At 42.9% G+C, this 17326-nt stretch overlaps 1 protein-coding gene across 1 annotated transcript in view; it reads right to left on the minus strand.

The window, feature by feature from the left end:
- Positions 1-12710, minus strand: part of LOC106816649 (ATP-dependent RNA helicase DDX24-like) — a 17890-nt gene extending 5180 nt beyond the window's left edge. Inside the window, exons 1-13 of the mRNA XM_014821274.1 lie at positions 12535-12710; positions 10747-10813; positions 10030-10401; positions 9705-9859; positions 9253-9483; positions 8868-9104; positions 8356-8466; positions 7873-7991; positions 7474-7601; positions 6985-7103; positions 4185-4362; positions 3779-3882; positions 3231-3348 (exon numbers count right to left, since the gene is read on the minus strand). Of these exons, the coding sequence (XP_014676760.1) occupies positions 3231-3348; positions 3779-3882; positions 4185-4362; positions 6985-7103; positions 7474-7601; positions 7873-7991; positions 8356-8466; positions 8868-9104; positions 9253-9483; positions 9705-9859; positions 10030-10401; positions 10747-10813; positions 12535-12684 (2089 nt within the window). The 5' untranslated portion in view covers positions 12685-12710. The remainder of the gene's footprint in view (positions 1-3230; positions 3349-3778; positions 3883-4184; positions 4363-6984; positions 7104-7473; positions 7602-7872; positions 7992-8355; positions 8467-8867; positions 9105-9252; positions 9484-9704; positions 9860-10029; positions 10402-10746; positions 10814-12534) is intronic.
- Positions 12711-17326: the final 4616 nt, after the last annotated feature.

The following is a 17326-nucleotide window of genomic DNA, read 5'->3' on the forward strand; positions in this document are numbered from 1 at the left end:
ATGAGTTACAGCCTGGTTAGGCGAGGAGCTGCCAATGTGAAATATCAGTTTTCGCGGTGGGGCCGAGAGCTGCCAAAGAATGTGAAATCAGTTTTTCGCGTTGGCCGCGACGAGTGCCAATATAGACTGGGTACCCGGTCGCCACTTCACTCGGCATATATCCTTCGCCCTACAATGAAGTTAGTGCGGGAGGCCCGTATGGACAGTGGACTAATACCACTGGCGGCGTTGTGGATAAGATACGATACCGTGTGGCGAAGTCATATGCTAGGAATGAAGAGCGGGAGAAGGAGAAGCTGGAGACTGAGAAGGAGCAAGGGGGGAGAAGGAGAACGTGGGGTGGAGAAGTTCCAGGAATGGAGAAGCTGGTGGAGTAGGAGGAAGGGGAGAAGGAAGAGAAGGTGGTGGAGAACAGAAAGAGGAGGGGAGAAGCTGGGTGAGGAGAAGGAGAGGAGCGGGAAAAGGGCAGAAAGGTTTCGGAGGAGGAGGGGGGAGAAGCTGGTGGAGAAGGAGGAGGGGGAGAAGAGAGAAAGAGAGGTGGCGTGAGAGAAAGATTGGGGCAGAAGCTGGGTGGAGGAGGGGGAGAAGGGAGAAGGGGGTGGCAGGAAGCGCGCAGAAAGCTGGTTAAGAAGGAGGGAGAAGCTGGCTTGGGAGAAGGAGGAAAGGGGGAGGCAGGGAAGCAGGTGGTGGAGAAGGAGCGCGGGGAGGAGAGAGGGAGAAGGAGCTGTGGGAGAGGAGGGGGAGAAGAGAGAAGGGCGATAAGCAGGAGGGAAGGGGGAGAGAAGGGAGCTGAGTGGAGGAGGAGGGGGAGAAGGAGGAGGAACTGTTGATGAGAAGGAGAAGGGGAGAAGCTGGTGGAGAAGGAGGGGGAGGGAGGAAGAACAGGTGGTGGAGAGGAGAGGCCAGGAGAAGGAGAGGGAGCAAAGAGAGTGGGGAGGGGAGGCGGAGAAGGGGAGAAGCGGGATAAGGAGGAAGAAGAGGGGGAGAAGGGGCTAGTAGAGGAGGAGGCGGGAGAAGGGAGAAGGGTGCTGTGAGGAGGGCGGAAAAAGCTGGTGGAGAAGCAGGAGGGGAGAAGGAAGAACGGTGGTAGAAGAAGGAGAGAGGGAGAGCTGTTGGAGAGAGAAGAAGGAGGAAGGGAGGAGAGGGGGCCGAGTGAACTGGGACAGCGAGCGCCTTTTCAATGTCTTTAGTCCTGTATTTCTATCTCTGGAACGAATCCGAGGGTCGAGGTTGAAGAGGGGGTAGGGCAGGGACCGAAGAAAGGCGAGGAAAGGGCGGGAGGGGATAAGGTAGGGGTGAGAAGGGAGAGGGGATAAGTGGACGGCGGGAAGATAGGAGTGTCGTTCTTTGAAAGAGGAGATGGGAGAAGCTGTGTGAGTTGGAGAAGGTTGCGCGGAAGGTGGGAGAAGGCTGTGATCTTGCGTGAGAAGAGGATTAGGCGTGTGATTACTGGAGGAACAGGCAAGAGAATAGAAAAAAGGTAATGTCGATGCCTAGAGAAGGAGGGAGGAAAGCTGGTGGCGGAGAAGGAGGAGGGGGAGAAAAGCTGCGTGGGAGAAAGGAGGAACGGGAAGAGAAGAGAAGAGGCGGGAAAAAGGGAAGCCGATGGTGGGAGGAGGGGGGGAGAAGGGAGAAGCGTTGGATGGAGGGGAAGCGGGAGAAGGGAGAAGATAAGGAGGGGGAGAAGGGAGAAGAGGAGTAAGAGGGGGAGAAGGGAGTGTGTTGAAAGAGGAGGGGAGAAGGGAGAAGGGTTGTGGATGAAGTCGGGAAAAGGCTGGGTGGAGAAGGAGGAAGGGTGAAAGAAGAAAGTAGAAGAAGGAGAGGGGAATTGAATGCTGGCTTGGGAGAAGGGGAGTGTGGGAGAGATAGCTTCGGTGGAGAAGAGTGAGTCTGGGACCTGGACGGGCGAGAAGAAGGCGTGGGAAAAGGGGATGACAATCAGGGTACGCGAATGGCCGTAAAGTTAGGAGCTGTGTGGAGGAGGAGGCCGTGAGAAGGAGAAGCTGGTGGAGAGGAAAGATTGCGAAGAGGGGCGAGAAGGCTGGTAGAGAAGGAGGGGGAGAGAGGAGAGCGGGGCGGAGAAGGAGGGAGGAAGCTGAGTGGGGAAGGAGCGAAGCTCACGACAGCTTCTCCCCCTCCCTCCTTCTCACCAGCTTTCCTTCTCCCATCCTCCTCCACCAGTCCCTTCTCCCCCTCCTTCTCTGCCTTCTCCTTCTCTCCACCGAGAATCTCCCTCTTCATCCACCAGCTTCCGCCAATCCTCCTTCTTCCACACCTTCTCTTGCTTCCCTTCTCCTTCTCCACCAGACTTCTCCCCTCCTCTTCTCACCAGCTTCTCCCCTCGCCTTCTTGCACACCTTCTCCCTTCCCCTTACTCCTTCTCACCAGCTTTCCCCTCCTCCACCACGTCTCTTGATCCCTCCTCCACCGCTTCCTTCTCCCCCTCCTTAGCCCTTCTCCCTTCTCCCCTCCTCGCCTCACCAGCTCGTTCTCCCCCTTTCCATATCTCACCGCTTCTCTCCCCCTCCCTCCAACCACCTATCTCCCTTTTCCCCCTCGCGCACACCTTCTCCCTTCGGTCCCACTTCTCCACCGAACCTTCTTTCTTATTCCCCCTCTCATTTCACTTTACTTTTAATTTTGATTTCGTTTTGATTTTGATTTTGATTTTGATTTTGATTTTGATTTTGATTTTGATTTTGATTTTGATTTTGATTTCGTTTTGATTTTGATTTTGATTTTGATCTTGATTTTGATTTTGATTTCGATTTCGTTTTGATTTTGATTTTGATTTTGATTTCGATTTTGATTTCGTTTTGATTTTGAATTTGATTTTGATTTTGATTTTGATTTTGATTTTGATTTTGATTTCGATTTTGATTTCGTTTTGATTTTGATTTCGATTTTGATTTTGTTTTGAATTTGGTTTTGATTTTTTTTTTTTTGCTTTTATTTATTTCAGAGGTAAAATTGTAGTGGCAGCCCTCGGCCACCATAATGGTGTATGGACAATATGGGGTAAAAGTCTTATAATCGCTATAAATTAACCAGTTCGAACTAAATGCATGCACTCTAGATGCAATGAGGTATGACACCTGAAGGCACACACTCTAAAAGAAATCTGTTCTAACTACAAAACATATAGCCAAAGATTCTGGGCAGCACCTGCTATAACACTATGCGATGCATTGCTAGCTGAAATGCATGGCGACGTTTGTAGATTGACTGACCTCTATTCAGTGTCCTGCAGAGACGTCTGTAATACTGCACCTCATCCGGACAGATCAACGTCACGCTGACGCCCTCCTGTGCTGCCCTAGCTGTACGACCACTTCGGTGGATGTAGCTCTGCAAACAGCATTGGAACACGATTGAAACCCTTCACTCTGCTATTAGCCGCTAAAATTCACTGACCCGCTACTTGTATCAGACATAATTTTCTTACCCGACTTCTTTCTCTATATATGATATCAGGGGTTAATAATGACTAACAATTTGTCATTATTAACCCCTGATGATATCTTTTTATGAGGACCTTTACGAACCAAATTATAGCTGATACCCTCCACTTACACCTATCACCTACTAGGTATACCGTTCCCTGACCTAATCGCGTGTGCTTTACCTAACCAATTCTGTTATTAACTGAGCTTTTTATGTAACCTAAAAACCTTGCCTTATAGGACATGTTTCTCTTATCCAATACCATTCACTATCATTTAGGCATGCTAGTAGTTGTTAGAAAGCCATTTAATACCATTCTTCAAACACTGCTCACCTCAGATGTTTTTGCCACTTGGTAATGAATGACGTGCTTGACATTTGGAATGTCCAGTCCGCGGGCGGCTACGTCCGTTGCCATTAGCAACCCGTTTTCATCCTCTAAAAATCAAGAACAATCACGTATGCGCTACAGTACGAGCTCATCTAGTAAGGGTAGAAAAAGGATAACAGTGCAGACAGCATAACATTTTAATGTGGCACGCATACTGAAAGGGCCAAGACCCAAATTCTAGTGAAAATATCCAACCTGAGTGCGAAAATGAAGGCGTGGTATATAGCTGAAAGCACGAAGACATTTACACGTAACAAAACAACAAAACGTATCTAAACAATGCAAACAAACAAATATCAATCTGATCGAAGAACAAATGATGCGGTGTGTCTTGCGCGTGCATGCTTACTCTGAAACGCCTCAAGGTTCTTGAGCCTCTGTCGCTGCTGCATGGACCCATGCAATGCCTTGACGCTGCGCTGCAGTAGGGTGAAGATGGGTGCGAGACGTCGTATGCACGAGATGCTGTTTGCAAAAACCAGCGTGCGGCCAGGATACTTCAGCAGGAAGTAGTACATGTACATGTCCTGCAAGAAGCAACCACGGCTGACATTAGAACACTTCATTCACACGGCCACGCTATGAGAAGATGTGCTATTGACAGCAACAGAATAAAACCTCAATTCTATACATCACTAAATCCAGCATGTATATGTGTATGTATTATTTATTCTACTATATATATATATCAGGGCTTGAAACTAACCTAAAATGTTCACTAGCCACAGCAGGGCTAGTGACCCTGTTATAAAAATCTACTAGCCTCCTTAAAATACTCCCGAGCCGCTTTTCCTTTTTCTGAGATACAGTGTCGCCGCCTTGTAGGCTACTGCAAGTGTGAGCAACAATTTTGTCATTTGCAGCGGGAAGCGGTGTGGGCGCTGCGGGGCGGAGTGTGGGTGGCATCTGGGCTTCTTGATTTTGACGCTCCGACAGATGCAATTCTGTCGAATTGCCTTGCCTGTGAAGATTAGACCTTCGCATAGTATTGTCGGACGCTATCCTATATGATTATATATATATATACATAACTAGTGCTTATATTTATATACTTCAAGAGCCTAATAAATACCCTAGATGTCTACAACGAGGAATAGTTCTATTTCACGCCGCGCATTATTATTCCTCCTTTTGTATGCGCGCTTATTAGCACTAAGTTCATGGGGCACTTAGTGCCGTGAAGCAGCATCTTTGCTCTCTAAAATAGACAAAACGGGGTTGTCCCCTACACGGATAATTCAGTAGGCCGGAGATTTCCGCCGAGCGTAATCATCAGCTCCCACAGGTCTCCGCAGTAGAATAATTCGCCTGGTGGAATACGCCCATATTCCCGAGTTGCGCTTATATCTGCCATTGTAACTTCTATGAGTGTTATCATTAGCTTTGTATATATATATACACACGTCTTAATTACATCACATGAAATACTATCTACGCTATCTCCGGCTTCTATGTTTTACGTGTAGCAGGATATTCCGTATAGTTAACGATATAGAATATTAGTCAGGTCTACGGAAATACTGAAAGTTCATGCATTAATTTGAACGTTTGTCACTTCTATCTCTATAGTCTTGTAATGTGCTCTACTACAAGTCACAGAGTTTCGGTTAGCTAGTTGTTCGAAGTACTATGTATAGAGTTATGTACGAGTGTATCCTGTTGTGTTAGTCTGCAGATTTGTTAGTTGTAGCGTACGTTGCTTAGCTTGACTGAAGTGGTGATAGCGTCCACACAGTAAGTGTGTTATGCATAGTGTTAGGAATGAACATCGTCATTTAACAAGGCTGCTAGAATAACAGTTCTGGAATTGTTAGCGATTTAAGAGCCTGTTATTTTCATAACTAGTACCTGATAATCGCGACTACTATTCACGGTTAATTATAGAACTTATAGGACTGGGATTCGTATATTCATGCACTGGGTGATTCCAATCCGATATAGTAAATTTGAGTTTTCTAATTTGATTACAATGTTAGCAACCGTCAAATTGAATAATCTCATCGGTCCCTTGTATAAAGGGGAGGATTGCTAGTGTTTAACCCTGAGCGTTCAGCTGAAACGTAAACTAAGTTAACTAACCGTTCCACGAACGGTACACACAGAAAGTAGAACAGAACCGTATTTGCGTATATACACTGTGCAGGGCATTGCATGAGGCTTCGTGAATATAGAGCAGCATGGTGGTTGGAACCGATTTTATTGTCTGAGGTACTGTGACTGTTGCTTTTTAGTTTAGGTTTTGCAATTTTATTATGTTTGCACACGCAAATTTTATATTACTTATTACTAGTTCGGTCGGGTTAGTAGTTGCTGAAAAAGTACTAGTAATATGTTATCTGGTAGGCATTCCTACTCGCCAACAGGGCTGGTCAGACCAGACATTCTACTAGCCCTTACTGATTTCTACTAGCCTCGGGCGAGCGGGCGAGCGTTAGTTTCAAGCCCTGTATATATATATATAAAAATACTAGAATAACATAGAGTTGTAGCAAATATATCAGATAACATAATCATCTTATTGCTCTTGGTATCACCCACTATCCCTGTAGGTTGCTCCTTCTCCCACCCGCTCCTCCCCTTCTCACATCACTTCCCTGCATTACAGCTAGGGCTGTAACGATAAACAAGCCTCTCGATTCGATCCGGTTCTCGATATTAGCCTCTCGAGTCGATTCCTTCGAATCGTCGATTCCTTCGAATCGATTCCCAAAATATTGAAATGTTATCTTATTTTTTATATTTTCATTATTTTGCAATAATAAATTATTAGAAATTGCCCATGAATACTAAATGGTGAATAGACTAGAGAGTCTAGGGAGTATATATACACTGAACAGGCGCTGAGTAACATTGGTGAGTAACACCAGAGCATATAAATCAGTGATTTATATGCTCTGGTAACACTCCAGTATATAGCGTAGTGCCGCCATTTATTGGAGGAAAAAAGTGGTATAAAGTGGAATCGAAAATACGGGGAAAAACATCGAGGATCGGATCGAAGGAAGAGAATCTCGATCCGATTCGATTTCGGTGGATCGTTACAGACCTAATTACAGCCATCCCTTATTATCGTTTCACCCACCACTTTAGTACCCATTCAATTCTTAATACACAGCAGCTGCCGAGTTCTTTCCACTTAGAGCACCAACCTTCTCCGCCAAGCTGCAGTTTATGCGTGTTTCATGGATGCGCTCAGCAGTCCCTGTCTTCGTGCTTAGATCTATCACCTTGTGTTTCTCCTTGATCCCGATCTGCCTGACCAGATGCTCTGAATGTGCAAAGCTATTACTTATGAGAAATAAACTATGTGTACATAATATAAACAGATATAAAATGCAGAATAAATTTACAGAGCTACCGCTGGCGTTCGCCAGCTTCGCAAAATGTAATAAATAAATAACAGTGGCGACTTTACTACATCAAGTGGCAAATACAATTGGCGAATGATTTAACTGCTCACAAATTTATTATTCAATAATAAAATCGTCAAATGGCAGTAGGTAGCCCCAACTGAAGCCTAGATAGAATTTTCTTTGTCAGTAAAAAATTTGTGTTTACTCCTCATTCACTCCTAATTCTGAAAGCTCGGATCATCAGGTCTTATGCCACCACACACAATTTACACTTATCATACACACCCAGCTTCTGGGTGACATCTGTCAATGGCTTCTTTTTCTTCTTCATAACTCTGTTGGGGCCAAGGTGAATCAAGGTCAGTGTTGCCGAGAACACAAAGGTCTGCCGTTGTTTCTTTGCCTCTTCGTTTCTGAAAAATGTGCAAGTGCTCAACATGGTCACCAAATGTATGAGTATGCATGCGTGTCACTAGGCCATGGTGAAATTCGAGCCCGGATACGATTCTATAGATTGACACAGTATGAGATAAGTCACACAATTTAAATGCAGAGAAATATCACAACATCCGATGTACAAAGTATTAGCAATGGAAACGGTGCAAAGCACATCACGGACATGATGAATTATATACCTGCAATTAAAAAATGGGTATTACATCATCTTGTGAGTACTATACTCACTCATTTATCAACTCTAAGATGCTGGCCAGTTCTGCAAAATGGCCCTTCTCAATCATCCTGTCAGCTTCATCCACGACAAGGAATTGGATGTCCTTCATTGTACTCAGGTAAGCAGTTCCCTGAGAAACAGACGACGTAAGTAACACATGTCGACAGGTATCGTCTTAGTAACCCAGACAATAGTAGAAACAGCACATTGGAAAATGTTCATTCCTTGCATACAAGGGCATACTGAGAGACTAGGCACCCAATTACCCAACAAGCACGTATGACTTTAATCTCTGAAACCTCTGTCGAATCATTAACCCAAGTTAAACCTATTTGTTAATGAATTCTATCTGATTTCATATTTAGCCTGGTTTTCCCACTTATATGATGTGTGCCAATCAAATCTCCTTGTCAAGCTATGCCTACGACAACATATATGTTTGAATCACACTGTATTGCATTGGTTATATTTTTCCTCATCCAAATGATAAATACCTGTCGGTGTAATTCCCACAGCCTTCCTGGTGTCGCAACAACTATCTCGGGCTCCTGACGAAGCAAGCGAGCTTGCTTTTCCAGTGAGATGCCGCCTATAACAGCAGCCACCTTCATAAAAGATAATATAACATTTTTATGTATGAAAGCTTGGTAATGAAAACAGCTGGAACCAAAAACTAGCCTCTTTAGTTTTACAGTTCTTTACGTTCAACTCAATCAGTATAAAATTTGTTCTTTTGAACAGATAGTATCACATTATTGAATTCAGCCTTTCCTTATGGAAGTAAACCTGCATACTGATGTAATGAGGATGATACTATATTACAATCACGATTTTCGATTCACATTATATAAAATGCAATATAATACTTATTATGTGCACAGTCAAAGCCATGTTAACAGCCACCTAGATATAATAGCCATCGGCCCATGAAGAACACGTTTGCTGTTTCCCTTGAGTAACAGTTATACACAGGTCTGACTGTAAATATTTACATCTGGATTCTCACTTTGATGTCCGTATGCCGTGCAGCAATGGTCAGGTGGTTCTTCACTTGTACGGCTAGTTCCCTGGTGGGCGTCAGAATAAGCGCCTGCATCTTCCTGGGAGAATGCCTCGATGGTGCCTTTGGCTGCTGCAGCATGGCATCCAGCCCTGTCACGTCGGGTATCGGGATCGGCTTTCCTCGAGGCTCTACCTCACAGTCAATGTCCTTGGTAAATCCAACACAACCTAGTCCATCAACCTTAGGAGAACAAAGACTGTTATTTTTTAGATCTTCTTAGCTGCATATAAACAGTGATTTTCTAATATCATGAATCTGTTATAGTTACTATGGCATTTTACCAGTAAAAATAACGTGCATAATCTGTATAACCCAATGTCACCCACACCTCCAGTGCAGGCAAGTCCTCCATTTCTTCAGATTCATTCCCACTATCTTCCTGCAAAACACTTTGTTGATCTTCCGCTTCATTAGGCAGTGCTGCCATCTTTTGTGAATCAGCTTTGCCACTAGTAGTGTCATTGCCTGTGAACTTATTCCGACTGTTTAGACGTGTGGAATTTTGACTTAAAATGCGTTGTATGATCGGTATTCCAAATGCCAAGGTTTTCCCACTTCCCTGCAGAAACACACACAAAAGAAATGCGAATACGTTCATCTTCACAGAAATATGAAACACAGTGCTATAGTATTGCCAGGAATTCGATTTCCAGTTACAAGATTAACCATATCTTCCCACGTAGTTACATAATCAAAAAATAAATAAATAACTATTTGTAATAACTTGACTTTGTATGGCAAGGAGAATTGATTTCGAGAGTGAGCAGAGAAAAACTCTACCGTTTCAGCAGCGCCGACAATATCCATTCTATCACGGATGGCAGATGGTAGAGCGAGAGCTTGTATGTGGGTTGGGGATGAAAAACCCTGTTCTCTGAGAGCTTCAAGCACAGGTGCAGGAACGAACAGATCCTTCCATGACGCCATGTCACATTCTGAAACGACAACAGCACTCTTAGTAAGGGGCATAATCTTGAATCCAATATCTCAAACTTACAAACGTATGAAAAAATATATTGAGACAAGGTTATAAAAATTAACTCAATAAAAAGTTTAGATTTGAAATAAAACATATATAATGCAAAATAAAACAAATTCAGAATACCTTGATTATCCTTAGAACTATTTCTTGTCATTCCGATCTGACTCTCTTTGGCCTTCTTTTTTTCAGGCTTTGCCTTGGTTATTTGCTTAGCTTTTCTTTTGACGGATGGGTCTACTGCATTGTCTTTTAGGTTTTTGGTCAGATGCTTGGCCTTTATGTTTTGTGTTTCAGGCTTGCTTGTAGTTATCTCTTCTGTACTCGATCTACTTATATTTTTTTTATTTTTCAGTTTACTTTTTGTTAATAGTCTTTCCACAACATCTGGACTGCTGCAGTCATTACTATCAGAATTTGACAATTTCTTCTTTTTGCTCTTCTTTCTCTTTTTCACTCTTTCATTATTAGTGTCCCCTTCATCAATTATATCTGGAACTGCCATCGAAAAACATGGATTTCAACAGATTTATAGCATATAAGTATAGAAAATTTCATTTTTGATAAGATTTTGATTGTATCACATGATTGTATCACAGGTTCTGTACAAGATGATTGCTACTCTAGTATCATTTTTAAATAATGATTAAATTAATAAAGTCATTATTTAAAAACAACCTGACTCGGGCATTAACTATCAGTGGTAGTATCACCAAGAATGTGTTTTCAATTCTCCACGTACTATAATACCCTTTACATTTTTTGTCAATCTCTCAAGCCTAGGATCCACCAATTCTTTATTTAACTTCTCCCTACAATCCTGTTCACCGTTACTGTCATTACCTGCCAATGCATTGTGGTCACTTTTTGATGTCCTTGTTTTCTTCTTAAGTGTTTTTTTCTTTTTACTCTGGAAAACATATGACATATGCCACTACTCACATTTTAATTTTCATGTGCACTACCGGCACTGCTTAGTGTAGATACAATAATGTAACCCAACAATAGTAGGGTTACAACGCCAACACCGTTTTTGCGTACGTGGAGCCACCCTGAGTGATTCACACAGGGGGAGTTTATGATGCGTTCTTGGGGACTACGTACTTCCAATCTGGTTTTATCCGGAACACAAATCCTTTTTCTCAATCCCAAGCATTACGCTCCACAACAATAACGGCTCTGAAGCGTTTATATACCGAGTCTGTTTCAAATGATCGATGTGAAGAGCAGCAATTTATCCAACCGCCATTTCTGTTGACCTAGCTGTGACGCTAACCCGACCAGGCTGTGTGACTAACGTCAATATACACAGCCTGACATCCATCCATTGGAAAATCTTGTAGCTCTACAAAAACTACCGAACAATTACGTATATCTCAAATAAAATGATCATCTAAGCATTTCTGCCTTGTTTAGTATTAAGTATAACCTTCATCTTATAGTATTCAAGCGTCGTTATTAAAACTAATACCTTAGTTCGCTGTGCACAGTGTAAATTTCAAGAGCCGAACCGAAATTTACTTTCACCGCCAAGTTTCCACTACGCATGCGTTTCGAATCTTTCGATCGGAACGCGGAAAACCCGAAATGACATAACATACCATAGCGTTACAACTCGCGTTGGCGCGAGCATAAATAAGCATCATATACTCGTATATATAAATATTAAAACATTGAAAACCAGGAAACATCAATCTACAAGTTACAACAACTTAATAATTATCATTGCGAAGATATGTACTTTCCTTGTGTTTAGGCCTACGCACTGTGAAAATCAGGTCCATTGCCGATTTTACTATTTTTAGTCGCACCAAACATGGCGGCTTTCTTGTTGTGTTCATCCAATTAATCTCAGAAAATACGGCATAACTAGATAAATAAGTAGCGCCCAGTTACCGCGAGCAAGCCAGAGGTTTATAGATTTGTCTGAGCTATTACATGTGACGCTAGTTGTGTCGATGGTTGGATACCGAGCCAACTACAAGGTTTTATGGGCAAGAATTTGAAACGGTATTCTAACCCTAGCAATACCGTTTCTTGGAGCTAGCTGTGACGCAAGCTTTCCCAATGCGCATAGCACTCAGCTAACTTGGGTTTCAAGAGTAAATGGATCACGGGATGCCCGAGAAAAGTTCGCCGTGCAGATATAGATGTGACGCGTCATTTGCTCTTGGCGGTTGGATAAATAGCCGCTCTTCAGATCGATCTTTTGAAACACTACAGTACAGTATATAAACGCTTCAGTCTTGAGAGCCGTTATTGTGGTGGTGCAATTGTCGGGATTGAGAAAAAAGATTCATCATATTCAGCTAGGATAAAATCAGATTGGAAGTACGTTGTCCCCAAGAACACATCACAACTCCCCTGTGTGAATCACTCAGGGCGGCTCCACGCAAAAACGGTGTTGGCGTTCGGCTGTAACCCTACTCTTGAGTCTTGTTGGGTTTATACATGTATCTATTCTAATTTCTATGCTAATACTAGTAATACTATTAGAATACTAATACTAGTATAGTATTAGTAATACTAGTAATACTACTATTACTAGTTATACTTTATACTTATAGTCTACCAGTAGTACCACGATAGACTTAGGACTAGTGACTTGTTAATGCTTAAAACCATATTTACCGTAGTGAAAATATCATAGTCTTCGAGTACTTCAAGTCCAGCTAAATCTCCAAACTCTTCATTGTCATCCCAATGATCTAATTTCACTGATTTCCATTCACCACGTGTTTGTACTCGTGCTTTAACTTTCTCCTTCTTTTTGGATGCCATTATTATTTACTTCCCGATGGCGACATCTGCCGGCGGTATAGTAAAACACAAACAGCAGTGAATAATAATAATATATGCACGTTAAATATTTCTGTATGTTCCAATGGATCAAAATTTAGAAAATATCATAGCTATTGTATCTCTGGTATATATAGGAATATATTGCTAATTAAAACGTAAAACTAGATATGAATGCTCACTGTATGTAGTGTTCTTATGTTTGCGCTCTGAAACCAAAATATTGTTGTCGGAACGTGCACGTGCATGGTGTATATTTCATTGCAATTTAGTCTCAAAATTGATTAGAATATTTTAGTTAATACTACAACATTAATAAGCGGAACTTCCGACCGTGTATTTATAGTCCATACTTTGACATACCTGCTGTGGATATTCCACGGCTGCGAGCGCACAGACCGACGGGAGAAGGAAGGACTAAGCCTTATACTATAGGCGCAAGCCTCCTAAGCCAAGGTGCACAGGTGAGATAGTACACTGACACACTACACATGATTGTCATGTCTTTTGACATATGACATTGTTATTATTAATTCGTATGTTATCTATTATTTATGTTAGTATGTTATTAGCCCGACGAGGCTGTGTGACTGATTGTCTATACAAATGATACAAAGTATCAATATACCGGTACAATATACAAATATACAATTGTAATACTAATACAAAGTGATTAGCAAGACCGTTTCTTGGAGCTAGTAATACTAATAGTAGTATATGTTATGTAAACTGGACTTGCGCCTACAGCTGCTTTTAAATTGTTATAATAATTATATATTGGTAAAACGTAAACAATACGCTGAACCACAATTAATTAATAATTATACGCATAATTATAACCCAACCCTACCCCTAACCTAATCTTTATCTTGAGTATGTCATTAAAATCGAGTTCCTGCAGTAGGCTTCAACCAAAAGTAGTTAACCAGTTTGTGATCTGCTTTATTTAAATTGTCCCATATTTATGTGTTCTAGCAAGCAGTTGCTTTCCTAGCTCCTTCACTGATGATTTCATGTCATGGGTTGGGTCAGGTTTTCTAGTCCTGTCCAGATTTTAGTGTTGCTGACTTTGATAAGAAGTGGCTGATTCATCCGCTGTTTGAACGATCAGTGGGGATATCTTTTTTGTCCTGTTCTTCCCCATAGCTCACGGTTGGTATTATTTATATAGTTCATGTTACACAGTTGATATAATTTTGTCAGGCCATCTGGTACATGAGGTTTTCCTTAGTCAGGCATTGATGAAGTATTACATTTCATTTTGAATTGATTCGCTCCGAACCATGCAGCTGTACGACTTGACTTGGGAGCTAAAGATTCTGAGCATTGTCAATTGTTTTCACTTTCTGCTGTGTTCCAAATGTATTTCGTTGTAATGAAGTGTGCTCGTAGTGTTTCAGTTTCTGACCTGTCTGCCACAATCGTGTCTCTACTTCTTTGCTTGTGTGTGACGTAACTTTCCATACGAATAATATTCAATATATATATATAATAATGATAAACAAAAATCATGCATGCTATATAATTTCGTTGTCATATCAAATTTACCGAGCGGTCATAGAGCTTGCATCTGTCATGCATATGAAAAAAAGCAGTATATGTACAGTTTGTATTGTTGGTGCAAGTAGTAGTCATAGTAATAATAGTAGAGCTAGCAGTAGCAATATGCAGTATGACTGCTTTTGATTGAGAACTACACCGAACAAATGAATTTAACATTCTGAACAACTGAAATTTTGGTAAAATTAAACATTATAGTGTGACATGAGGCTGAGTTCATAACAACTGATTGTTATGGTTTGCCAGCGTGTCAGAAAACGTGCTTCTGTTAAAGCTGACGTATAAAAGTCAAGATCTTCCAAGTCAATAAGTTAAGTTGAATATACCGAGCTTTGTGTCTCGGTGTGTACCTGTCTCGGTCTACTTTAGTCGGTGCTTGCACACGGTCACGGTTCACATTCCACCTGACTGACTTCTGTATACTGCACACCAGAAAGGCGATGTTGACCAGAAAGAAACCACTGAGGCACTGACCCACCAGAAAGTGTGACTAGGCGATGTTGAGATGTGTAGATGTAATCAAGAGCGTATAATTAAGAAGGTACCTTCTTTATACGCTCTTGATGTAATATATATACCGGTTGTAATATATCCTCGGTCCTTGCGTCTCCTGGAACGCTCACTTATACTAGGCGGGGGCTTATATACAGTAACACCGTGTAGTTGACCTTCAGCCCTAATTAACGCATCTGCAGATACAGATTAGGTGTAAATATGTAAACACAGAGCGAATGCGCTTGTGTGATGGATTGTTCTGCTTTCCTGGCACGTTCTGTCATGTGGCGGCAGATATTCGCTGCCGATCATGATTCTTTGAGCATCGCGAAATTGAGTTCCGCTGGAGGTATTTTTTTCTCCATTTTCTCTCCCGTGATGAAAATTGGATGTTGCCAGACCGCGAAATTGAGTTAGGTTGAATTACCATGTTTTAAAAAACAAACTCACTCACAGTGTCGGGGGACCCTCTACCCTGAAGTGCGCGGCCGATTGTCAGAAGGGGTTGACTCTATTAATGCAAAGGACACTGTTTCGGGTCTGGTGGCGTGCAATTTTCTAGACTAGTCTTGTAACAGTATCTTCGCCTTACGCGTAGTACTGCCCGACATTATATTGTTCTACTATTCAGTACTATACTACACTATACTATACTATAGTAGTTATATACTAGTCAGTTGGAAATTGTATATAGGCTAGTCATTTACGGATACACATATAGAAACAATATTATTGTTCTTGCTGATTTTTTTTATTTCTAACAATATTTAGTCACGATGTAAGTTCTCACGTTATATGCTCGGCTGTACGCCTGTGTAATATGGTATTTCATACGAAATATGATGCACGGAGCCGCGTGTTCGCCTATGTTCGTTCACAATTTCAAAATTATGCGCGTAAACGTCGACAGTAGGTGAACGGCAAGCAGTGAGTGTAACCGCTGCTTTTATTGTCACCTAGACCGAGCTGTATTTAAATCCAGGCATGTGTTAATCTACGCTTACAGTACGAGCGAGGACTAGTCGTGCGTAACCACGCGCGCACACACACGCACGCACGCACGCACGCGCGCGCGCAGCGCGCGCGCACACACAGCGCGCACAACGCGCACTCACACACACAACACACACACACACAACGCACACACACACCCACACACACCTACCGGCGGTGGCGCACACACGGCTGCCTCCATTTGTCATCGTTTATCGGAGTTTATTCCTACAATGTTCTGCTTAATTATTGAATGTCGCCCGTGAATAATTAAAAGGCGGGAGCGCAAGCGTTCGGCGCATAGTCGCCCGCTAATGATCGCACGTGTACGAGCCTGCGGCGTACGCGCCTGTCAGGTTATACGCTCGCAAATGTTTACACACGTCCAAAATACTGGTCGATGCCGTGTATTACACAGTCAGTAACGCGTGATATGCATTGAGAATGCGACTTAACAGCTGAACTGGTGACTGGTGACTGTGGGAACACGAACCCGTGACGAGTGTAGAGGTCTAGCTCACTGAACACAAGCGCGCTGATTTTTATAGCGAGACGGTGCGAAGTACGTGGTTTACTGGGTCTATCCGATCTCGGGGGGGGGGGTTCCTTGCGGGAATTGTAGGTGGGTCAAGATAGATCGCGGATACCAGAGAAGCGTCGCCGGAGAGTGTTGAGAGGTTGAGAGGTGATTTATTCACACCGCTATATGTTTCTGTATCGATGATTCAGTACTTGATCGATAGTAAGAGCATAGTATCAGAAGTAGATAATAGGGAACCCTATTATCTACTTCTGATAGTATGCTGTACGTTGAGATCAGTGTTGTCTAAAGACATATGACAATGACTCATTGCTAGGGTTAGAGGTAAGGTCACGTGCAACCCGTCGTAACTCCGTCGTGTGACGCACGCCTGTTTTGCGTTTGCGCATGTGACGTAGCAGGAGCTAGCGGCTATATCTATGACTTATCACGTCGCGTGCGTGCGTGAGCGCACCGCACCGGATTTTCCTAATCGCGTTTTCTCCGCGAAAGAATTTCGAAGAAAATCACGCAAAACACATCTCGTGTGGACGATGTCAATCAGCTTATTTCTGCGTTTCTCTGATCGCTGGGCGAAGCTTGCAGCTGCAAGCTTCCCAACTCTGTGCATATCGATCCTGCTTCGCCAGGCAGGGTTTGTGGGGGGCAGGTGACGGCTTACAAGGTGGACACCGAGACCAGGGTTGGTGAACGAATCAGGTGATAGGCCGCGAATTTGCTGAAATGTAAAGTAAATGACTTTGATGTTCCACCATTCCGCGGTATAACCCTGTTGGTTCTGGCAGTGTTTGTGAGTACGATTGCACGCGCTTTGTGTGTGTGTGTGTGTGTGTGTGTGTGTGTGTGTGTGTGTGTGTGTGTGTGTGTTGTGGTGTGTGGTGTGTGTGCGTGCGTTGCGCGTGTGTGTGTGTTTGTGTGTTTGTGTGTGTGTGTGTGTGCGTGCGTGGGTGCGTGTGTGCGTGCGTGCGTGCGTGCGTGTATGCGTGCGTGCGTGCATGTATGCGTGCGTACGTGCGTCGTGTGTGTGGTGTGCGT

This window comes from Priapulus caudatus, unplaced genomic scaffold (genome assembly GCF_000485595.1).
Source record: "Priapulus caudatus unplaced genomic scaffold, Priapulus_caudatus-5.0.1 Scaffold1442, whole genome shotgun sequence".
In the NCBI taxonomy this organism is placed as follows: Eukaryota; Metazoa; Priapulida; class Priapulimorpha; order Priapulimorphida; family Priapulidae; genus Priapulus; species Priapulus caudatus.